General features: G+C 36.8%; 1 protein-coding gene across 50 annotated transcripts in view; it reads right to left on the bottom strand.

Moving 5' to 3' along the window:
- Nucleotides 1–25,225, bottom strand: part of MLIP (muscular LMNA interacting protein) — a 244,675-nt gene that overhangs the window by 82,573 nt on the left and 136,877 nt on the right. For 14 of the 50 annotated variants that reach the window (XM_070244755.1, XM_070244754.1, XM_070244761.1 and 11 more), the window contains 5 exons: nt 23,237–24,811; nt 14,248–14,319; nt 1,077–1,142; nt 910–993; nt 740–799 (listed from right to left, as the gene is read on the bottom strand). In XM_070244755.1, the coding sequence (XP_070100856.1) occupies nt 740–799; nt 910–993; nt 1,077–1,142; nt 14,248–14,319; nt 23,237–24,811 (1,857 nt within the window). The remainder of the gene's footprint in view (nt 1–739; nt 800–909; nt 994–1,076; nt 1,143–14,247; nt 14,320–23,236; nt 24,812–25,225) is intronic. The other 36 variants (XM_070244760.1, XM_070244734.1, XM_070244744.1 and 33 more) reach the window with 9 other exon arrangements.

Raw genomic sequence — 25,225 nt, 5'->3', positions numbered from 1 at the left:
ATTTTGAAATGTGGAGAAGTACATCCGTCCTGTGTTCAAAAATATATTTTGGAGAAATGTAGTATTTTATTCCAACAAATGAAAATGGCTACACTATAAGAAGTAAATGTTTAAAATTCAGTTACAACAATTCATGCTTTAGTAATACTCTAACAATCTAAAATATCCAGTTTTCTGTGCCTCTGAGTCAAAAAACAATGAAATTAATTCAGTCAACCAAAAGAAAAAAATTCCAGAAAAAATACCTGTGCAAAAGCTCTGAGACTAATGTGACTTTAGTCGACTTCATTCTCCACTTCTGTAAATTACGTGAGTACTGAGGCTGAGGTTTAAGACGATATTAAGCCACAAATTCTACATGCAATTCCATACAGCTCCTTAAAATGCCAAAATATAACAACATAGTCTAGTACATTGGCTTTCAAATTGTTTAGAACTTGACCCACAGTCAGACATAGATTTGACTTTGCAGCCTGTACACACATATTTAAACATGTACATGTAAACAAACTGAAACAAATATCAACAACACCTACTCACTATTTGGAATAGAGTCTGATGTCTTACATTCTTACCATTCTATTTTTAAAATGCTGTCTGCTTACAACAACAACAAAAATACTGGTTGCTATCCACTAAATTAATTTCCCAATTCGTTATTAGACCTCGACCTGCAGTTTAAAAATCATTGATCTGGTAGGCCTTACGGTTCAGTAAATCATATGAAATACATACATACTTTGATTGTGTCAGAACCCAACAATGTCTGTAGGGAACTTGAAGGAGAATCAGAAGAATGCTGGAAAATAAAAAAAAAGGACAAGCCTGTGATGCCCCATACTCAAGTAGAGAGAAATGAAGAGAAGCCAAGCAAATGTTTGAATTGCACATTCTAGTCTAAGGCATTACCATAGACAAGGAATCCTGTAAGACCTTATCAATGGTAGCACAGAGCTCTTCAGTTTGCTGCCTGAGCTGTGCAGGGGAACAGAACTGGAAGAATTGAAACCAGGTACTGAGTTAGAAATGAGTTTCGGGGTTGCGTGTCAAAAGCAGGGGTAATCTGAAGTCATTACCTCCAGAGGTGGGTCTAATGTTTTGTCCTTGAAGACACTGTCAGTCTTGGCTGGTTCATCTAGTGCCTAGTGATAAATGAAATAGTTCTCATGTGAGGCTTTTAGTCAAATATAAATGTAATAGAAAAGTCTCTTCAAAGAGAGCCCTGTCTATCTCAATATTTCCAAGAAAAAAATCTTTGAATGATTTGATGTGCTATTCTCCAACGTGGAGGCATTTTCCACACTTGTCCAGTTTCTCCTCTGGAATTAATGTCTCCAATACAAGGTGTTGGAATAAGGAAAGGAGGCTGAGTTTTCAAACATACAAATTTGGATGTCTCATACATCCAGATGAGCCTTGTCCTCTTCAAAGAAGTCACCTTGGTAAACTATGCACAGAAATAATGAGGATATAGCCATTTCTGAAAATATTACAAAACTACTTTTGAGAAAATGCTTCAGGACCAGGTTATAAGAAACACGCACGCACACACACAAAATCTTGCCTCCTTTTTAATCATTTATATCCAAAGAAGTCTTGGCTACCTTATTCATCAAACTTGACCTCAAATGACATTTAACTATTTTGAAACATACTTTTTATTTATTGTGATATGTTTCAGCTGTATAAATGAAGAAAATAAAATAATCCTGTACATTTACACACTCCATTGAGAATAAAGAGCAAAGTATTATAAAAAAAATAGAAACCAATGTGTACTCCTCACTGCTTCCTTGTTCTCCTTCCACATGAAAAGTAACCACTCCCATTAATTTTGTTTTTATCATTATATGTATGTCCTCAGTTCTTCTAAACATATTAACATATGTATACATCACTAAACAATACATAAGCTTATTTTTCACAATTCTTCTAGTTTTATGTAAGCATAATGCATGCTTCTGGAACTTATTTTTTTTTCGGTTTTGGTTGTTTTTTTTAAACCACTTTATCAAGTTACATTTGACATACAGAAACCTGCAACTATGTAATGTGTACAACTGATGATCTTAGAAATAAGTATACATCCATGAAGCATCTCCACAATCTATGCCACGAACATATCCATCACCTCCAAAAGTTTCCTTCCGCCTTTATTGTTACTTTTTCCCTATAGTTATTTATTCTCTCCCTTCACTGCCACATACTGTCCCATTGTTTGAATATTCCACAACAAAACGGATACCTTCTTCTATTGCTGGATATTTAGGGCGCACCCTATTTTCACTATTGTAAACGGTAACAACTATCACCCATGTACATGTTTCTTTATACACGTGCTCGTAGTAAGACTAAAGTAGCTGCACAATAGCATAATAGAAGATAGTCAAGTTTATCAAGTATTGTCAAATTGTTCTTTAAAATAATTGTACAATTTCATGCTCATAATATCAATGAATGAGAGTTCTTGTTTTCCAACTGTAAAAAATATTAATATCCTGATATACCTGAAATACCTCTCTTTAGTTTTAGATTGCACTTCCCTCATAATTTTTGAGTTTGGGCATCTTTCATATGTTTATTTATGTTTTCTTTCATATATTTGCTCATTTTTCTGTTGGATAGTCTGTTTTTTGTCTATTTGTTGGAAAATTTTACATGTTCTGGGAACAAAGTATTTGTCAATTACATGCGGTACAAATGTCTTCTCCCACTCTTGGCTTTCCTTCTCATGATTGTGGTGATGTCTGTTGATAATACACAGTTTCCATTGCAATGTGGTCAAATTTTTCAATGTTTTCCTTTGTGATTGGTGCTTGCTTTCAAAAACTTTTCCCTAAAATAAGAAGTTACTCCCCTAGGTGGGAGCCTTCAAAGTTGGGGCGCTAGATGTGCAGTCTAAATCCTTCACTCCTCAGAGAGAAGCTGGGAGTTGCCTCCAAATGGCCTGGTGCTGTGACAAGGGTGGAGTTTACAGGGAGTGTCACAGCCTTTCCTACCCATTTTGATGTGAGTATTTTCTCATTCACCCGATGTGTGGGAGTCACTCAGATAGTTTCTAGATTTTTCTCAGAGGGCTTGCTCCATGTGTAGCTATACATTCAATGTGTCCATGGGAGGAGAGAGGCTCAGGAACCTTCTGTGTCTCCATCTTTTCCCTGTCTTTTATCATTCCTAAGATCTATTTGTGTCTACCTACTTTTTTTAAATCAATTTCTCTAGAGAATTATTAATTTCTAATCTCTTAATTGGACTAACTTTTGGCTTTGATCTTCTTTGGCATACTCACAATCCATTTCAGTAATTTCTGTTCATATCTTTACTATTTCCTACCTTCTACATTTTTTTGGATTTATCCTGCTTTTCCTCAAAGTATTCCTTTTGTTGCATTCCACAAGCTGTGATATGTAGTATGGTCACTGTCATTCAATTCTAAATACATCTTTAAAACTTTCCAGTAAGCTTTCTTAGACCCATGGGTTATTTAAAAGTAGTTTTCCTTTTTAATTTTTTAAAATATGAGGATTTTTTTCCAATTTTTAGTTGCCTATTAATTTAGTTATGTTATGGCTAGAGAACTTCTTCATAATAGTAATTTCTTATGTAGTTGAGATTTATGGCATAAGACATGGTCAGTTTTTATAAATATTCAATTTATGCTTAAGAAAATATCTATTTTCTAATTGTTGTCCACAGGCTTCTGAATGTGTGTATGTATATGTGTGTGCATCTATTAAATCAAGATTATTCATTGTTTTGTTCAAATCATCTCTAATTTTACTGGAAGTTTTGCATGCTTATTCTATCAGTAATTGAGAATTGCATCATAAAATCTCATGGAATTGTAGTGGGTCTGTTAATTTCTCCCTGTGATCCTAGCAATTTTTGCTCAACATAATTTGAAGCCATTTTATTAGGGATTCATAATTAGAAGAAATATTCCCTACTCTTGAATTAAATTTTTATCCTTCTGAAGTGACTGTGTTTTTCCTCAATAGTGCTTTGTTTCTTAATATCTCTTTTGCCTGATTTAACCAAATAATTTGATTAGCATTTTACTAGTATATAATTTTTTGCCTTTTTATTTTCAACTTTCTGGATCCAAACCTCAAAAGTTGGTGCTTTATAAACAGCAAATGTCTAGAACTTATTTTTTCAGTCCAGTCTAGTCACCATTGTCTTTTAATTTGAGAGGTTAACATTTCCTTTATTATAATTACTTATTTATTTAAATTTGTGTCCAAAATATTTTTGTTTTACTTTTGTATCACTTTTTCTATTTCATTTTTTATTCAATTTTTGAATTTTTTAAATTGATTAAATTTGGGTTTTTTCTTATTCATTTTTTTTCCCCCTCCACTAATTTGGATATCGTGGCAGAGACAATGCTAGGCATTCATCAGTTACTTTCATTCTCTCAGGCACACATATACATTTCCTTGGTCTCAACAATTTAGGGATGGGCTTGCGACTGATTCTTGTTAAATGAATGTGAGCAAAAGTGATGCCTAACTTCTGGTGCAAGGCAGTTAAGAGTGGATATGACTTCATCATTCTCTTTCATCTTCTTCAGATCACTAAGATGCAACATGGAAATAGACTACATTCCTGAGTCACTATTAGAGGAGAGCCAGGTGGGAGGGCCAAACCAACCTATGCCAGAGTGTGATGTGGGAAGGAGATAAAAGCTGATTGTTTTAAGCCACTGAAATGTCACGGTTTGTCTATTGTGGCAGCAAGTGTTGCTTACATTATCTAATATAAACATTATTGACTATTTTTTTAGAAATTAACCTTGAAAAATTTCCCATTCATTCTAAGGTCTAAACCAAGCAATACAAAATCTAGATTAGATTCACATAATCTACAGTTATGTGTCGATTAATGACAGGGATGCTATCTGAGAAATGCGTTGTTAGGTGATTTTGTCACTGTGTGAACATCATATAGCGTACTTACACAAACCTAGATGGTATAGCTTACTACACACCTAGACTATGTGGTATAGCTTATTGCTCCTTGACTACAAACCTGTACAGGGTACTGAATATTGTAGGCAATTGTTTTATTTTGATCATCAATTCTAGGTATTTTAAAGCAGGAAGTTTTGGGGCAGGCCACATGGTGCAGTGGTTAAGTCCCGTACACCCCTCTTCAGCAGTCTGAGTTTGCAGGTTCAGGCCTCCAGCACAGACCTACGTCACTTGTCAAACCATGCTGTGGGGGCGACTTACATAGAAAAGTAGAGGAAGATTGGCACAGAAGTTAGCTCAGCGCCAATCTTCCTCAAGCAAAAAACAAAAAAGAGGAAGATCGGCAACAGATGTTAGCTTAGAGTGAAACTTCCTCACCAAAAAAAAAGAGCAGGAAGTTTTTCAAGATATCTAGTTCCAATCCACTTTCAAAATTTGACTATCTACCAGCATTAAGGTTATTTGAAAAATACATGCCACGATTTATGAAAGCAATTACAAAAGAGGTTACCAAAAATGTGACAAACAATTGCAGACTAATTAGAATAAGTGGGTGGTCCCTAAAGGCAGTTACTTTTAAGAGAAAATGATCACTTAAATATATATGTTCTGGTAGGTCTGTAAACAAACATACAAATAAGATTCAGTTCTCTATTGCCATATCTTATATATAACCCTTTAGAATTACAGGCCCTGTCTTCTTGTTCAGATTTACCTTCTATTCGTCATTCCCTCATTATCATTCTGATAAGGTCATATACTGACCAGAGAGTTTCACACCCGTCATGGAACCATGGAAACTATTGCTCACCAGAATCAATTTTCTTCCTTCTAACAGAGTCAGTGATACAACAGATCCAGAGCTGTTAACCTTCACCAAGAGGCACCATGTCCAGATGCTAGAGTCATCATTTCAGCACGGGGTATACCCCTAAGAACTCAGAAAAGTGACATCTAAAAGATAAGATTTTACAATCTCCTCATTTCAATAACTCACAAGGGAAAATACTGTCTGGAAATTTTTTTCTCAAAATCCACTTCTCTGCATTAAATAACAACATAGAAAACATTGGCTATGATAACCTAATAGGAACACCTGAGATTGCCTCTTTCTTATCGTAAAAAAAATCTCTTTTGCTTTCCTCCTTCATCCTCTAAACGTATGACTAATCATGAGTAATGAATAGCAGGGAATAGAAAACATCAGAAAGATAACTTCCAGGTGATGTTCAGACAGTTTAATTTTTCCCTGTCATGGTGTTTTAATCACCATATGTTTACCTGTTGGTGAGGGAGGGGGAGGGGTGTTCCCACCCTACCATTATGGGGATGGCTGAATACATGACACCTGATGATGGGCAGATGAAATCAACAACAGTTTATTAATCCCATATATTCACAGCCCAGGGAAGAGAACGCTGCAAACCATACAGGGCCACACAGGGGTTGTGCTCAAGAACAGAGTGAGCAACCAGGGGTGGTGGGAGGCAGGCTTTGTAGTATCAAGATGGTGGTGTCCCCCAGGTCCATAGAAGGATGTGACTGGCTTGTTTGGATGCGGGAACTGTACCTGGTCAGTTTGATAAGGAAGGTTAGGGAACCTTCTCTGTGGGAGCAGAGTAGGGAGGGGGACGTCCACCATCTGAGGCCCTCTTAATTTCACCAGATGTCGAGGCAGCACGTAATATCGGGCCTTAATTTTAGGCTTTATGTCACACATGGCTTCCAACCATAAAGATAATCGTGGAGAAGAAAAAGATCAGAAAGTAAAGACAAGGACTAAGAACAAACTCCTTAGGAGAGAAGCTGGGTCTAGCCCCTCCTCACCTTTCCAACAATACCTTCTGTCTGCTCCTCGCTTGCAGGCTGCTCTTTAACTACAAAGAACCACTTGGGTTCTTTGAGCTTGCAGTGACGTTTTAACTACATGTTATTAATTCTACCTAGATTGTCCTTCCTCTACTCTCAACTCACTTTGAGAATTCCCATTCACCCTAAAGTCCCTAATCAAACTCCTTAAAATATTTTTTTTGGCCTTCATACCAGGCAGTCTGTCACTCCCTCCTTGGTGGCATCATCTCACTTTGTACATTTTATCATAACTACTTTTCAGCTGTATCTCTACCCTACTGGACCATTTGCCCTATTACAATCAGGAAATAAGGTATTTATCTTTGCAGCCCCAGGATAGAGCACATGATACATGCCCAGCAAAGATCTTTAAAATGAATTGAAAGGGTAAACTGACAAAGAATTGAGTTAGATGAAGGATGAACCATAGACATAGCATGGTTTTAAAACTCCTCAGTAAAATGCTCTAGAGAAGTGGTTTAAACTCTTTGAATATTATAAATAACAAATTATTTCTTTTCCCATATTTTAACTAAATTTGTTTACCATTAAAGATCCGAGCATGTGATCAATATTAACATAATGAGATTTTTTTTTTTTTTTTTTTTTTTTTGCTGGGAAAGATTGCCCTGAACTAGCAACTGTTGCCAATCTTCCTCTCTCTCTCTCTTGTTTTTTTTCCTCCTCCAAGGGCCAGTACATGGTTGTGTATTCTAGTTGTAAGTCCTTCTATGTGAGCAGCCACCACAGCATGGCTACTGACAGACGAGTGGTGTGGTTCTGCGCCCAGGAACTAAACCCTGGCCACCAAAGTGAGTGCACTGAACTTTAACCAGTAGGCCATCACAGCTGGCTCAATGAGCAGATACTTTTTTCAGCTGAAGTCAAATAGGGTTAATATCCTGGTTACTCTGTGGGAACTTACTATAGGCAAACACAACCTTTACTAGGCTATTTAAAATATTGAAATTTACTCAAAGAATGAAAAAACTACTCAGAACTCTTGGAAAATCAAGGAAGATATATGGTATTAGGTCAGTAATGCTGAAATTTTGAAATGGAGACAAGTCTCAGACTGTATTAAAATGTAGGGGGGATTATTTTGAGTTTAAATAGCTTTCAAATTTACCAGGATTGATTTTTTTTATTGATGAGAAGTTATTTGTCAAATGTATCATCTTGATCTGTTCCTTCTAGCAGCCATAAAAAGTAATTTTTTTCTCCATAGTACAAAAATGTACTAAAAGAAGATATATTAAATCTCCATTAACAAGAAGTCTGACCATAGATTGCTTTTTGACAACTTAGCCAGCAGGATTGTATTGATGTTTCCTTAGATTTATTCATTTTGACTGAACTTCTCTCAGAATATTCTCCAGTAAAAGATTTTTATTAAATATATACATTTGTCTACCAAACAGGACTATAGTCAAGTGAGGGATAAATGAGGCATGCTTTAAATCCTATTTTTAAAGATTTTTAACTAATATAAGTTATCAGAAATATGCTCATGAAAAGTGGTTATATTTTGCTCAGAACAGCCAACTTTGGGACCTAGATTTTGAAAAGAAACATAGTAAATCTGACATTTAGAAGAAAATAGTTTCTGAGCTCAGCACTACATTATAATTAAGAGACAAGGACTATGAACAAGCATTATAAATCAAAGTCGTTTGGGGAATATATGCCAATAAATGGTAATAGGTGTTCTCCACCCAAAAAGAGCATCTCTGATGGAATTGCAGACTCTTAAGTCCAATATATTGACTCAGTCTAACCTGCTCTCTTTGGAAACAGGATTAAGTTCCAGAAATCTGAAGATAGATTGCACTCTAGAGTTAGAAAGTAAACTGCTTGCAAAGGAAGAATAATCTAAAAGGGCTTGTAAACTTTTTGTAATGCCTAGACTATCTAATTTCAAAAATTTCATGGGTAAGTTACTGTATTTTAGTAATAATCAAATTCCCCCCCCCCCAAAATGATTCATGCTGAACCTCAGTGCTCCTATACTTTGTTAATCTGTCCAGCTATTTGGAAGAATAAATCCTTTGAGGACTACATAAGCCTTCTTTGATTTTCAGTCATTAATACAACGCCATCTGTAGGACTGGAGGTAATCTCAGCAAAATAAACCTCACTTTGATTCTCTAGTTGGAGAGTCAGGTCTGAATAGTATTCAGATCTGAAGAAAAGGGGAAATGTACCCTGTAAGGCAGAGGGGCTTCCAGATAGATAAAAGTGCAGCTTCTTTAAGGAGCTAGGAATATTTATCCTTAGATTGTTTTCTTAAGATTGGTTTAAAAATTTCAAGAATTGAGGAAATCTGCTTGGCGTTTTTAATCCCAAGATCTTCGGAGGGTTAAATGTCAGTTCCTCCCACACAGGAGGAAGGGAGTTTTTGCAAACCGTTTCAGCCAGTGTCACACATGTTCATCAAGTCTCAAAGGCAGGAGAATCCATCCTTTGCCTTCATTTAATCAAGGATATCAGAAGGGTGCTCCTTATTTCCAGCCAACACCTCCTTCACTATAATTCACCTCATCTCTTTCAATAACTCAAGGAATTGGGTTGGTTTGTAATCCCTCACTCACTTAAGTTTTCACAGAGCTAAGTCATTTCCAATTCCCTTTCAAAGTCTAAAACCAACTTACTTCCCTTATGGCAGAAGGTCCTTTCTATCTTCTCCATGGAAGTCAAACTGATGTGGCTTATTCTATTTGAAAGGAAGACTCTTAATTTATCATCATCCCAAATGTCATACACTAGGCCCCCTTATTTTTCAATAATCCTATGAGCAAAAATTTGCCTTAAAATCCTGTGGAATAAAATTGGAAATTTTAGAGACCTACCCAGCTGCAAACTAAATTAATTCATTCCATGAACATTTAACAAAAAACTACTATATTCTCTCAAATAGTTCATGGTAGAGAAAAAAAACAACCAATAGGCATAATTAAACATGGTTTGGTAAGTGATTTAAAAAAGATAAGTGTGAGTTAGACAACTGGCTGAGGAGAACCAGTTACTATAGATTTGGGTCCTGGGCACTTCTCCATTGCCATAGAAATGGGGAACACATTCCCTTCTTGTAATGATCTAAATTAAGAGATGTCTCTCTAGTATAGGCCATATGCTAAGTTAGCAACCAGATTTAAATTTTTGAGACATGCAGAGCTCTTAAAATATTCTCACCCAAAGACATATGTTTAATTAGATTGGAGTTTGCCAACTCATGTTTTAAAAAATTAAACTGGCAATTCAGAATAAATTGACTTGACAACTGACAATACATCTCAAATCTTTACCTTTCTACTTTTACAGCACAGTTTTTACTATTGTCATCAAAATGGCTCTTCTTTATCTTCCTCCCATCACAAAAAATAAAATGATTTTTATCCCATAATTTTCATTGAAATAATTAATCCTATAATTTATATGTGCTATTTATAAAATTGAGCTACTCTAGAATTTTTCTTTCTTTCTTTCTTTTATTAATGTCAGACTGCATCTGGCTGAGCCACCAGGTTTTTTTGTTTTGGGGGACTTTGTTTGTTTGTTTGTTTGTTTTAGGAAGACTGACCCTGAGCTAACATCTGTTGCCAATCTTACTCTTTTTTTTTCTCCCCAAAGCCCCAGTACATAGTTGTATATCCTTGTTGTAGGTCACTCTAGCTCTTCTATGTGGGACGCCACCACAACACAGCCTGATGAGCAGTGTGTAGGTCCGTGCTCAGGATCCAAACCAATGAACCCCAGGCCACCGAAGCAGAGCACGCAAACCTAACCACTCAGCCATCTGGCTGGTCCCCGGATTTTTCTTTCAAAAACATGTAGCTTATGAATTAAATTTATCCTGAAAATGGCAGACAGTAATGCCACTAGCTGGAAAACAGTACCTAACCCTGGTCTGATTTTATCCTGAGGAATATTTGTGAGGAAAGGAACAGAGAACTTAAATTAGAGGAAAAAACGTATACTTTCATGGGAAAATATTAATTACTATGAGACAATAAAGATGCATATTATTTGATTTCATGGAGATAATTCTTCCTTCTTCTTTCTTTTCCTCAACACAGTTGCACAATAAAAATAATTTGCTTATTTAGAATATTAATATGTGCTCTTCAGTTTAACTTTTCATCTATTGCTATCTGACTCAGATGATAAGAAGAAATATTAAGCAGTAAGAGAGAGAGACCTTTAACATTCTCTGAAAAGGACAGCAGTACACACACTGAGACTAAAAACTAAAGACCACATCAAAATTACTTTCTCTACAGAGCTCAGTATATCGTTGAACATATTGTCATGAGGTCCATGGACAGTCACAAATGCTGTTGGTCTGATTGCTTTGTTCCTGCTTTGCAATCTTGGAGGAAATGATTACTGGCAGGAGATTAAGCCAAAGATCCTGAAGCTAACAAGTTAAAATCTGATGCCCTCCATTTATCTCTTCCTATAAAGCCTCTCGTGAAGACTCAAGCTACAAATGTTCCCTCCTAAATGTTCATGGGGAAAACAACCATAGTATACAGAATAAGCTATAAGTTTAAGTTTTGATGCAGACACTAAATTACAGAAGTACCAGAAACCTCATGTCCCCCACCAACAAAATGTACTCTTGAAAATTATGGGCTTCTTCTAGGGTGATTAAAGCTGAAACTAATCCAGTGATTCAATGACAGCTTAATGTCTGATTGGCATGGATGCCTATATTTCAATTTGGAGAAAATCTCACTTTTAAACATCGTATTATTTTTTAAAGTGATTCCGATTCCTCATTAATTATACTACATGCTATAAAACAGAATGTGGTATAAAATATCAACCATTGGTTTAATCTGGTTGGGGGAGAGGATTAACTGTTAAACTCTCTAAGACTTGAATTAAACCTGTTGCTTCCAACTTCAAGGCATGCCACAGCGTAGACACTAACCGAATGTTATACTGAGACGGCAGCATCGCTCTACCCCTGAATTGTTGTGTTCTGGGAGATAGTAAAGGAACCTCAGAAAAGTTTCTGTGATTTAAAATATTCCAAGATATTAATTCTTCCCAAAATAGATGAATCTCTGACAGTTAGAGTCTTAATTTTCCCAACCAAGTCAGAAACAATTCCCTTTGATTTCAATGGCATAGGATGAGTTCTATTGTGTAAACAGATGGGTAAAAAGGCCTAAATTACTAGATTTATTTTTCAAAACTACAACCACGAAGGGAGTAGCACAACATCATTCAAGAAATATTAGTGGAAATGAAAATAAACTCTCATAAAATCTTAGGATAACACTTTTGCTATTTAAAAATTTTTACAAAGTCAAGTTCCTTATTGAGGAACTTAAAAACATGGAATACAAAGAAAAATAAATGTGGAATTATACAAAAGCTTGAAAGTAAAAACAAACATCATGTCTTATCTTGTGACCTTTGAACAATTCAAATATTTATGATCCAAAAACAATTTATCTCAGCCAAGAGACAATTACCCACACTAGTGTTTATACAATAATCAATGCTTCCTAGAATAACATTATTTTAAGTTAGACATTATGATATTTACATGTTGCGCTAAAAATAAAAATAATAATTTTCCTAAAAAGTAGGTTTTATTCAAAATTAAAAACACAAAACCTCTCTTATATGCATTTGCATTAGGTTAAATACACAGCGATACCACCATATACATTTACGAAATGGGTTTGGGAAGAAATTAGAAATTAAGTGAATGATTCTTCATTTTTAATGACTAACTAATAGATTATAGTCTCTAAAATCCATTTAACTGGAAGAGAAGGGAGCTGGTAGATAGAGACTCTGGAACCATAAATGACATCCAGCCTTATCTTACAAAAGTCTTTCAAGAAGAATTGTTATTATCCTAAATAGAAAACTAATATAGTGGCACTACACAGGTGCAGGGGAATAGGCTAGGTTAGAGGGGACAAGTGTGATGGAAGGATGCCATGATGCCACAGGCCCCTATTCTGTATGCCTGGCTGCTGAGGAGGAGAGTTTCTCCCATTTCTCTGAGGGCAGACACTGATGACCAGATTTCAGAAATGTCCATCTGAAATGGGCAGAGGGTCTGTGTGAGGAAACACTGTCACTGTAACTCAACACAATAACCCCCGACAACAGGATAAGGGGCTACTGGTGGAAGTGCCACTTCCTGCATCCTCCTGCACCTCCCGGATCCTCCTGAGATCAGTGTGTGAGGCCCATCTCATCTTTTAATGAGCTATAAAAGGTATAAATTCAGAAGAGAAGCCATAGAAAAAGCTGCTGATCTCCCTGCAGCCCAGTGACCTCTCAGTTCAAAGCATTCAGCCACATAGAGCACAGATTCTGGACCACATGTGGATAATTTGGAATTAGTTATCAAAGATAGATGATATAAGAGATGCTGCTGACTAATGTTCTCCTGTATGCTACTTAGCATTTCCCACTAACAATTCCTACCTTTTAAACAAGACATCATACAAAGGTTTTATTCCCAGATCACACTAAAATAACAAGAATGTAGATTCATAAGCCAGTGGTCAAAATACCACCTGGTTGGCAAACATTAAAGTCCTGACAAAGGATAATAACAGTATCTGAAACACTATAATTACACAGAAACATGGACTTAACACTCTAAGCGATAAATTGCCTAAGTATCATAAAAATAACATATGAAATGAATAATTTCATAGATTTGGTAATTAATTTCACTTCGATTCTGATGTGATCCTCCATTTGGCCTTCATTTGAGCATATATAATGTGCTTATTAAACAAGAGGCTTTGATTTAATTTACCTACTGAAACAGAATCCTCTAATTTCATAATTAATAACTCTTAATAGCAAAGCAAAAATGCCCTGGAGCCATGTAAAAGCAGCTGGATCATTGGAACTGGTCTCAAATCCTCCCTCCCATTCATGGAGGTGGGATCAGAGGCTGATGGGAATAGGTAAAGAGATTTAGCCCATAATAGGATCTAAGTGACTAAGTTGGATACTCAGCTAACATGTTTCCATCCTGGGGAAGCCACTATTAATCACGAGTCTCAACCAAGGTGGCCAGTTGCTTACATGTAACCCCATTTTACCTATACTCTCTTGATCAATGTGAACAGAGCTGGAAGCTCTTGAATATAACAACCATTTAAAATGTCAAAGGACAAGGATTTATCCAAACCCAAACCCAAAGTTTCCCAGGGCTGCTTGAGAATGGATTGGACAACTCTAGGCTCATATGTAGCCTCTAGTGATGAATCAATGATGTCTCCAATTTATTCACCAAGGTGCTTTCACCACATCATCCTAAATTAAGGGCAGCATTTTATTTTAGTAAAGACAGATCTTTAAAGCAGAAATTTTAGAAAACATAAAAATGACATGAGAAATATAACATTCACTCTTCTTTTAAGCCAACACTGACCTTCTGTTCCAAAAGCAATGTGTTTGTAGGGATTGCTGCAAAAGCCTTGTAGCTTGACTTGGTCTTGTATTGCTAGAATGGGTAACCAGAAAGCAAGAGTGGAGATGAAAAGAGGGAAGAATATGACATAGTTTTAGACTAGTTCTACCAAGTTAAACAAGTTATCAAACGAAGAAACCAGTTATTATGCTTGAACAACTTGTTTTCGACAGAAAAAATTAGCTCACCATGTTAATATTTTATTAGAATGAGAAGCAAAGAAATATCACAGTAAAAGATCAGCCTAGGGATTATAGGCAATTATACGCTATATAGTTTCAGAACTTAAAAACATCCATTTCTACAAAGTTAAATATAAATTTCTCATTAGCAGGATTCCCTCATAGGAGTACTAATCTATAAATGTGGGGGGTTTTGCTTGATTCTCAAAGGAAAGTGGTTCTTTTTTATAGTGCCATAATTAACAAATATTATGCCAATAAATTTAATTGAACTCTTGATACATTCTCTTTCATCATTCATAAAAACAAAGAGCAGAATACATAAAATTTATCAGCAATTTTTAATAAGCAGAATATTTTGAACAGAAGTGATATCAGCAATTTAACTCCATAGTGCATAAACTAGAAAGCCAAGCTCTTGATCTTAAATTCATTTTTTTAAACCTCATCCTCATCTCCTGCGCTTTCTAATACAGCAGTGTTAATTAATAGAATGATAAAACATCTTGGGTTTTAAGGAAAACAGAGTAATACAGTTCAGTTTTGTGGAGTATTTGGGGGAAAGGGTTCAGCTTGAGGAAGTTGTGGAAATCAGGATAATAAGCATAATCAAAAGCCCAGTTTTGATATTACTCTGGGTGCCAAGCTGCTTAACCAAGTTCAAGGCTCCCACCACTTCAAAAGCCCCTGTCTCAGGCAGCTTGCCCAGGGGCCCAGAGCCATTGGAAGATCAGCGCGCAGCCCAAGCTGGCTTAGTCCCCCGGAAAGCAGACCAAAGAGTCTACAGATGAAGACAGTGTAATCAAATAAAATAAAACCTTGAGTTTTAGGGATGTAATTGAAGTAACCTCCATTAAACTGATGTGAGGAAGGTAAGAGGCTGACACATTCATTTTCCTTAGGAAGAAGTGGAACTAGAGAGAAACGAAAATGCCAGACCTGGAGGAAGAAAGCCTCAGGTCCCTTTGAGCCCTAAGTCTCTATATGCAGCTTGCATTGTTGTGGTCTCCAGACAACAACGTATTTGGATGAGGACTGAAAATGAAATGCCAGCTCTTCATGAGCAATAAGACAAATTACATACACTGCCTCATTTAATTTTACAGAAGCCCAACAACAAAAGAGTCATTACGAAGAGGAGAGGTGGTGAGGTCAGGTGACCTGTCTAAGACTACACACCAGAAACAGGTTTGGAACCCAGGCCTGCCTGGCTCCACCATCCATGCTTTCTCTATAGGATAATATTTTCTCCCAAAGAATATCTAAAAGGACAAATAATACAGAATAAAATGTATCATTAACACTCCATGATGGTTTTATGGATATTTAATTGTAATATAGTCACAATAATAATAAAAGTAGCTAACAATCACTATGATCCAGGTACCATTCTAAAAGCTTTATGTATATTCTCCTGATTATCACAACAAACCTATTAGGTAGATACTATCTTATATCCATTTTACATATGGAAAGTAAAGTACAGAGATGTTAAGTAACTTATCTAAGATCACTTAGAGCTAGAAAGTCATAGCTGGGATTTAGACGCACGCTCTTGAGTTCAACTGTGAGCTTCTCTGCCGTATGCCCTGGCCTCTCATTTCAGGACATATAATCATTTATAATCCTTGTTCTCTTATCCCCAGCTGCCCTAAAGAATATAGCTGGAGAAGCCTATACAGAGATATATCTTGCTATTGCACACAAAATGCCACAGAATCTTAGAATCAGAAGCAATGGTGAAGGCCATCTGGTTGAAACCTCTCATCTAAGACATGAATCTCTCTGATCCTCTGTTCAGCCACCCCCTGAACACTTGCCTACCTCCCAAGGCAGCACATTTAGCTCTAATTGTTGGAACTGGAAAACAATTCTCCCTTATACTGAGCCAAAATATGCTTCCCACTGACTTCTCCATCGGTTCCTATTTCTCCCTCCTTGGAGTCATGACACGTGCTAAGAGCTCTCTTCTGCATGATAGTCACATGGCTGTTTCCACAAACGCCCTCCTTACCGATCCTCAGCTAAAGAATTTCACTATCCTCATCACTTGCCTCTGTCAATATTCCTTTAAATTTTTAAAAAGTGTGTGCTTAGCTAGATGTGCTTTAACACAGAGTATAATATAATCATCACCTCCATGTATTGACAATAAACTCAATTAGTACAGTGAAAATGATAATAATTGGAATTGTCTCCCTGGTTTTTGTGGTGAGTTTAGAATACACAAGAGAGTGAAGTTGGAGTCATTTCATATTGTTGTTTCACATTAAACGTGCTGTCACCCAAAATCCCTAATCTTTTCATCTTTTTTTAACATTTGTTGAAATTAAACTCCATCCTGTAGTTATGCTTTTTTCTCTAGATCCAAAAATACTACTTTACGTATTATCTCTATCCAATTCCATCTGATTAGATCTGGCTTGTCATTGTAAACTATGAAGATAAGAATTTTTATATTATTTCATGAACCATCTTGTTAAGCATGTCATTTTTATCTTCATTCAAGTCATACACCACGTAGAGGGAGCTCTTGCCTACTGGGTTCTGCCAACTTGGGTTTGGCCAACATCGAGACATGCTGTAAGTCTATTAGATATGGCAGTTTAACAAATGGATTCATTCAACAAAATATTATTCAGTTTCTACTTTGTGACATGCATTGCTCTAAATATTGGAAATACAGCAGTGAACAAAACATACAGAGATTTTACTCTCTAGAGCTTACATCCTAATGAACAGAGACAAACTATAAACAAATAAATAAGAAAGCAAAAGACAAGTCATAGAGAAATAAATAATACGCAGAAAATTGAAATAGAATGATGGGATAGAGAGTGACCTTGAGGATGCTTCAGACTGGGCACTCAGAACAAATGTGAGTTCACAGAAATATGTCATTATATCTCACGTATTCCCCCCCGTTCTTGATATGCTGAAAGACATCACAAAGGATAGAACTTGGAAGGCATTCAATAAATGTCTTGCTTGAAGAAAATGTCTGACTTCCAGTTATAACTGTTTTTGTAAACATTCACAAACTAAGAATATAGGCCATAATTTTCAGAATTTATCATTTTTTGTATGAAAAATGGAACATATGGTTCATTCCTTTTTTCTGGTACTCTCTTACTTCCTATCATTTACAATAGTTTTGCAATAGAAAGAAAAATTTCATCTGTTTTGAGATACAATTTATCTAGACCAGGAGATATGAACTTATTCAGAACTTGTTCTTTCTCTTTCCTCATCTATCTTAGGCTTTATGCTTCTCTGAGACATATGCAGTATTTCCTTCTCAGTCTGAAGATCATTCTTGTTGCCATAAGAGATATCTTTTCAGTTCACTATATTTCCACTGGGTTCTCTTTCCAAAATTCTAATTTAGAACATATTTCCTCTTTAGCATTTCAAGGCTTCCAGGTGTTAAACCAAATTCATTGGTTTCCCTTCCTTGGTTTAAAATTATAAATCACTCTAGTCAAGGTAATTATAACTTAAATAATAGCCTGTAGTATTACAGGCTGGAATCACTATCAGCTAATCCTAGACGGGAAAAATGACCAGCGTGCCCCTGAATCTAGCAAAAAATTCAGTAATACCTATTGTATCTCTCCAATTTGTAATCTATGCTTTCCATCAACATTTAATACATATTTAATACATATTTCTTGAATACCCATTACATGACAGGTGCAGGGCCAAGTTTAGGTTTAGAAAAGGAAATGGCATTTTAGTACACAAGTTTATCAGAGCTAACCCTACTCATAGGCAATACTAGATATTGCAACATAAATCCTGAGCATGAAGGTGGGGACAGCAAGAACATATTCTCCCCCTTCAGGAAATGCTCCCCACCACTGTCCTACCCCCCAATGCTGATGTATAAAATTCCACCACAGGCTCCAGTAATAAAGACCCATGAAATCTCAAAATGAACTATCCTAGTTGCCTTGAGAATTAGGAATTTGAACTCACAGTTACACTTTAAGTACAGGTGAATGGCAGACTCTCAGATTACGTAAACAACAAGAAGAGAGAACCCTGGTGAAGAGCCTCCCTACCATCGTGGCCAACCTCTCCTTCCAGAAGCATCCATGAGAAACGAGAGCATCACTCTAAATGTACACTTCCTGCTCCTCAGTGAGCATGCCTGCACAGCCTGCGTCAGAATCTCCCTGAGATGAAAGCTCACCCTCTTATAGCTTATTCTTCACACAGCAGCCAGATAGATAAGATTGTGTCAATTACCTATTCAAAACCCTCCAATGGCTTCCTGTCTCACGCAAATTAAAAATCAAAGACTTAGAAGTGGCCTACACACCTCCAGGACTCAGCTCCCAGTTACTTCTCCCTCTGACAACCTCAGTGTTCCCTCACTCACTCCACTCATGACACATGGGCTCCTTCAACTGTTCTTTGTAACTGCCCCGCCCTCTCTGGGCTCAGGGATTTGTCCTGATGATACTCTCTTAAGAAGCCTCACCTCCCAGGATGTCACCTTCTCAAAGAATTCTATCTTGACCACGCAATACAAACTCGTGACACCGTCCCTTACCCTGCTATACTTTTCTCCATACCACTTATGACCTTCTAACGCACAAGAAAATTTACTTACTTGGGGGTAGGGGGAATATTGTTTGATTATTTCTCTTCCACCATAGGATATAAACTTTCTTTGAGCAGGCATTTTTGGCAATTTTATTTGTCGCAATATCCTCACAACTTTGAAAAGTGCCTTGTACATAACAAGCACTCACTACATATCTATTGATTGAATGGATGATTTGTTTGAACCCAGATTAACTATTTTAGCTCATGGAGGTACGTTCCGTATTGCTCATTTCCCAGATTACATGTGGATCAGCAGAAATGCAGAAAATCATCTAGAGACTGTTGCCACCAAGTTTCTAGTGTGATGTATTTCGAAATGTTTTGATGCCTTAAAGGAATGAGAGTTTGTAAATAAAACGCCAGCTATAAAAGTTCATGAAATATCAAAAAGCTCCAAACTGACTCTCTAAACAAGCTATGTGTCCAAACAGCTTTAAGGCCAGAGCAGGCACACCACTGCAGCCCTCACAGATAGAAAAGGGCTTCAGACCATCTTTAGTGAGTGGCAAAATGTGTAAGGTTTTGATGTAATGGCCATCCCAAATTCCCAAATGGGACATCACCATAACTCACTAAGCTAAAAATTTAAACTATTTTATAAATGAAGACAAAATATATTGGGAGCCCAAATACAACTCCATGGATTACTTTTGTGATATTCAGCCTCTCCCATGGGAAAAAAATATCTCAGACAATAGAGATGTTGATGAAAGAGTAGCCTGAGAAACTTTCAGGGAGATGCCCATCCTGTCTAGGGCCATGATTATAATGTGAAATATTTTTAAACTATATCTGAAATTAAAATGTATGAATTATACCCTGCTAATGCAAATAGATTCAGAACCTTGAGATTCTATCTATGAAAAAGAAACATCAAACATGCTTTATACCTGAATTTAGCTCAGCCATTCTAGCTGTTCCATTTTATTTTAATATCAAAGGACAGTAGGGCCCAGGCTTTGAACTAATATCCTTCAAGAATTCATGTTTTAATCTGATGGCCGTCTGTCTTCTGGGACCTCTCCTTTCGGGATCAGGCACTGAGTGAAGCTGATCTCAATCGGAAGTGCTTTGACTTCAAAAAGAGCCCCGTGCTTGGATTAGCACCACAGTGGAAGGAGCAAGACAAGAAACAATCCATAAAAGCATAGAAATTCTTTGATATCCCAAAGCTTTTGTCAAATTCCTCCTATCAATCTATAAAATAATCTTAGCAATTTAAACAAAGCTAGTCAAACATCAAAAGAAATTGGGATAAGATTTATCTATTCCAGCATCCATTTTAATGAGTTTTTTATACTCGTTACAATTTCTGCAAATAATGGTTTGCAATAAAAAAAAAAAAAGCAAGAAAAAAGGCTTTTACTTGGAGAGACAATATCAAGCAGCAAGGAGGAAATAAATATAACAAAGGACAGCATGTCTCAGAAAGAAATTATTTTTGTAGAAGTTATCATGAATTTTACCCACTATAAGAAACAAAGGAACAGATAAAATTAGATAAATTATAACCATTCTTCATATTTTCATGCTCATCAAATTTATTATGCATTTCTACAAGCTTGAATTTTATTAACTTGGAAAGAACGAAAATAAAACAAAAAATATAAAGCAAATGCTGAAAATTCTTCAATGTGGAAAGCAGTGAGGGAGCCGGGGAAGAACAGGTCTTCAACAATCTTCATTTTAGGACAAAAAAGGACTAGACTTTATCAGAAGCCCCTCTGGGCTCACCCTCCTCTAACTCTCCAAGAACAGGACAAACATGAACAAAGCAGAGCGAACCACAAACAGTGACACTTCGCAGAAGCCTCTGGACTAAAGCCACTTTTCACAAAGAGAAGGAATAATGTAAGCATACGGCAGTGTGGTTTACAAAATAATTGTTAATAAATTCAGGAAACAGTAATGTTTACATCATCAGGGCTTTTTTTAATACACCATAAGGGAACTCCATAAACACACATATGTATGGAAAAGATAATCACCAGGTCATTTTACCTCAAATAAATAAGATTTTTAAACTTAGAATTATAGAAAAAGTTAGATTTTTCTCCATCCCATTTCCTTTGAAAGTATAAAATACAAGGACTTAATAATCTCTAAGAATACATTTTTAAAATAACCCAAATATTATATAAATTAGTAATTCTGATCATTATTCCATAATAATGATGATTTCCTTCATGAAAATTATTAAATCAGGCTAAAATGATAATTAGCCTGAGTAACTGCTTTGTGGCAATAACTCATAGTAGTAAAGAACACGACTTTCAGAATCACCAGACTTAAATTAACAGAAATGTTGCTCTGCCAGTACAAGATATGTGACCCGGGCAAGTTAGTCACTGAATTTCAGTTTCTTCGTGTATAAAATGGAGAAAATAATATTACCAACCTCATATGGTCATAAAAATTAACTGACATAGTCCCTTTTAATTAATTTTTAACTATTCTATGTAGCTCCTAGGACAGTTCCACACAGAAAGCATTTGATATCTGTTACTGTAATTACCATTACTGATATCAGTATTCGATGATAAAGTCAATCTTCTTAGGTCTCCACATCTACTCCTCTGGGATCATCTGTATATTTGGCCATGTTGTTTACCGTTTCTGAAATGCCAACTCCTTTCCTCTTCATTAAGCTCAATCTTAAACATTTCTGACAGGCCTGACATTTATGATAACTTCCCTCACTAACCATATCCCATAATAATATTTCTATTATAGGGAATTCAGTGAACAATTACATATAATCTGTATTACATCATGTTAATATTGCCTTATATTTGTTTCCTAGCTTTATTGTAGATTTAATAACTATATATAGCTTCTTCACATTATGTGTATGTATATTTTTTCCTGCTGAATAGAATTTATTTTTTTAAGACAAAGAAGTCTCTCTTAAGTTCCTTAAAAAAACACATACATCCCCCAAAAAGTTAGTATAGTGGTGGGATACAGTAGGTGTTTAACGCATGCTTTTTAAGTTGAATTGTAATACAATGTCACTAACAAGATCCTGTGGGCTGTTTTATCTTTCCCATCTTAAGTTCATCATCCAAACAATGACAGAGTTGGACCCAATCTCCATGGAACTTGGAAGCTCTAAAACTACGTTGTTTCAATGCACTGAACTGAAAATCCCAATCCTTCCTAATACAGGCACTTTCATAATTTTATTTTATTTTATTTGTACAACAACTAAATTCTGGGTGTATAAGATCCACATCCTAAATTATTTAAGAAGAGCTGGGCAGCTGGCATCTCTAGAGCAGAGTTGCCTTCCACCAGGAGAAATGAAGTCTATGGGTCAATCCTTCAAATGTTTCCCTTCTCATATTAAAATAAACACCAGTTTCACATCCTTGCTCAATAGGTTGATTCAGAGCATTTAAAAGCCAATATTTCTCCTCTCTTAATTCCATTTTCTTATACCCAGCCTGTCTACCCTTTCTGTACTTCATAATTACTAAGTGTGTAGTGTTTACAATAAATCAAATAATTTTCACATATAAAGAAAATTTCTATTCCCTTTTACCCCGTATGTATATAACTAAATCCATGCTGATTTAGCTTGAGTTATGGGGAGCAATAAAGAAATGAACCTGGTAGAAGGGGAAGAAAATTAACAATAGTAAATGAATGCTGGCAAAGGAAATAGAAAGTTTTCAAATTAGCTTGGCAATAATACGGGCCTAAATCTAAGATAATATTCCATTTTACACTAATCCTGTCTACTGTTCTATCAGTATAGGATATTTTGATGAATAATAGGGTCCATGTTGTTAAATAATCAGAAATGTATCATATTCCCAAAGCTCAAGTAGTTGCTTTAAATTCCATTTTTGGGATCAATGATATAACTCATATTACGCCTGGAAAAAAAAATGCCCATGGAGCCACAGATTTAAGAAGTTACCATAAGAGAAGGATTTGCAAAATCAAAGAATTTTACAGAGACATGCACAATTTTAGACAGATTATAATTCATCTCCACATTCAAATATACCAAATCCTAGCTCCTCTTGAATTTTCTCTACCTCCTTGTAGCAGCAGAATGAATATCATAACTACCGATTTTTCCCCTGGAAAAAAGATTCCTCCACATCTCAAAATAAGCATGCACCATGCAACGTGCAAAAAAATACCTTGGGTTTCTGAGTTTCGGGGCCTGTTGACATGGACAATGCCCAAGGTGAAATCAGCTCCTCCGTTCTTGTTAGAGAGATGGGAGGTGATGGGGTTGAAACAGATGACCTGTGGTCCGCTATTGAGCTTTCAGATTTCCCAAGTCTTGAAGGCAAGGTACCACTGCCACAATTTGGGTGCAGTGCCGAGGGACTGAGCTGGAGTGCCTGGGAGGGAAGATAAGCACGAGCGGGAGGGGAGGGCCCCAATTTGGGAAGAGAGGCAGAGCTAGCACTGGAGACAAGGGGTGAAGGAGGAGCTGGAGGATTCTGCCCCTGGCCAGATAGCTGTGGTGATGCTTTCTTGGATCTGTTTATGAGATTTGAAAGAGCTGGGGAAGGATGGAAAGATTTCTCTGGAGAGGAGAGTGTGGCTCTTTGATTAGTGGGAGGAGATAGAGAAGATAACGTAGAGGAGGCTGACTTAGAAGGATGTGTGTAAATATTCGTGGGCTTTTCTAGACCCCTGAGGTCAGTATCCTGTTTGCCCTTCCAAGAAAGAGGAGAAAAGCTTGGTGGAACAGGAGGAAGACCTGCAGGACTCGATGTATTGGTTTGGAGCAGGGAGAGCGTTGGATTGCTCTTTGAAGAAGTGGGTGATGGTGTTTTCTCTACATTCAAAGAAACAGGGCTGCTACCGACATGCTTTGTGGGAGAAAGGGACGGTGCCTGAGACGGGGGAACAGATGTGGTGAAAGAAGGTAAGTGAAAGGATTGCTGGCTAAATCCAGAAACTTGGTGTTCCCTTTGATCTGGAGATCTGGCTCTCAGGGAGCAACTCGAGAGAGATTTTTTAGGCGTGGGTAGGGTTTCCTTCACTCTTTGATCTAGTGTGAGTGTGGAAGAAGCCAGGGAGTTGAGAGAGAAAGTGGGACAAGATGCAGGGGAAAAGGGTCTTTGGTGAGAAGGGTTTGACTTGAGCATAGCAGTGAGGAGGGAAAGCCGAGAGGGCACCTGGGATTTCACTCCTGACTTCGAGAGATTTCCACTAGACGACACTTGGCTACAGATAGCGGAAGAAGAGCCGTGGAAAGAGGAAGTAAACGGTTTCGGACTTGGAGAGAGTGAATGCGTGACAATACGGACTGGTATGTAGGAGGCTGAATTCGACTTCAGAGAAGCACCGGAGGATGGTGAAGGAGAAGAGGTTCTCGGACTTTCCCTGGGGCTAGGGACATGCGATGTTAAAGTTGTCTTCTTCAGAACTTCGGACGTCAGTCCATGTTTTTGATCGGCTGCACTTGGACTGGATAAATTAGAACCTGATAACTGAGTGGAATGGGGAACCTGTAACGTCGAGGAGGTGCCCTTCGATGCAAAATAGGGTGAAGAGTGAGCGGAAGTTTGAAAATACGTTGCTGTTTCTTCCACCAAGGCCCCACTGACATCCAGCCTCCTAGTGTGGAACTCCTCTAGGACAGAGGCTCCGTCGAGGTTAACTGGGTCAGGTGGTGTTTTCTGATTAGTTGGAGAAACAAAGGAGAAAGCAGGTGGTTTACAGGCAAGCTGCTCAGAGGTAGTGGGAGAAGAAGTTAACTGGAGGAAAGAGAAATAGACAGATTGTAATGGGACATTATTTGTGAAACTGTCAAAATATTCTTGTCACTTGTGTGTTTATGCAAACAGTCCTTCTATTAGTTTACGCAAAAAGAGGCAGCTTAAACCTCCATCAAAATGGGAGAAATTCTGTTTCGCTAATGAGGCATTGCTTCGAATTTGAAATAAAATATAAATAAACTGTAAAGTACTATATACTATACCTCATTTATTCCCCAGAATGAACATCAATATAAAATTGTATTTGCATGTTTCCATTTGGAAAATAATTTATTGACAAAACCTAAAATAGTTATCTTAATTTGGAATTGTGTGATTTGCAGATTTATATCACCATCAGTATAAATTTCAACATTCACTTTGGGAAATGAAACAGATTTTCTTCCATTGTAA

This window comes from Equus caballus, chromosome 20 (genome assembly GCF_041296265.1).
Source record: "Equus caballus isolate H_3958 breed thoroughbred chromosome 20, TB-T2T, whole genome shotgun sequence".
Classification (NCBI taxonomy): domain Eukaryota; kingdom Metazoa; phylum Chordata; class Mammalia; order Perissodactyla; family Equidae; genus Equus; species Equus caballus.
Note: the sequence above shows the minus strand (reverse complement) of the source record. Positions and strands in the feature narration are given on the sequence as shown.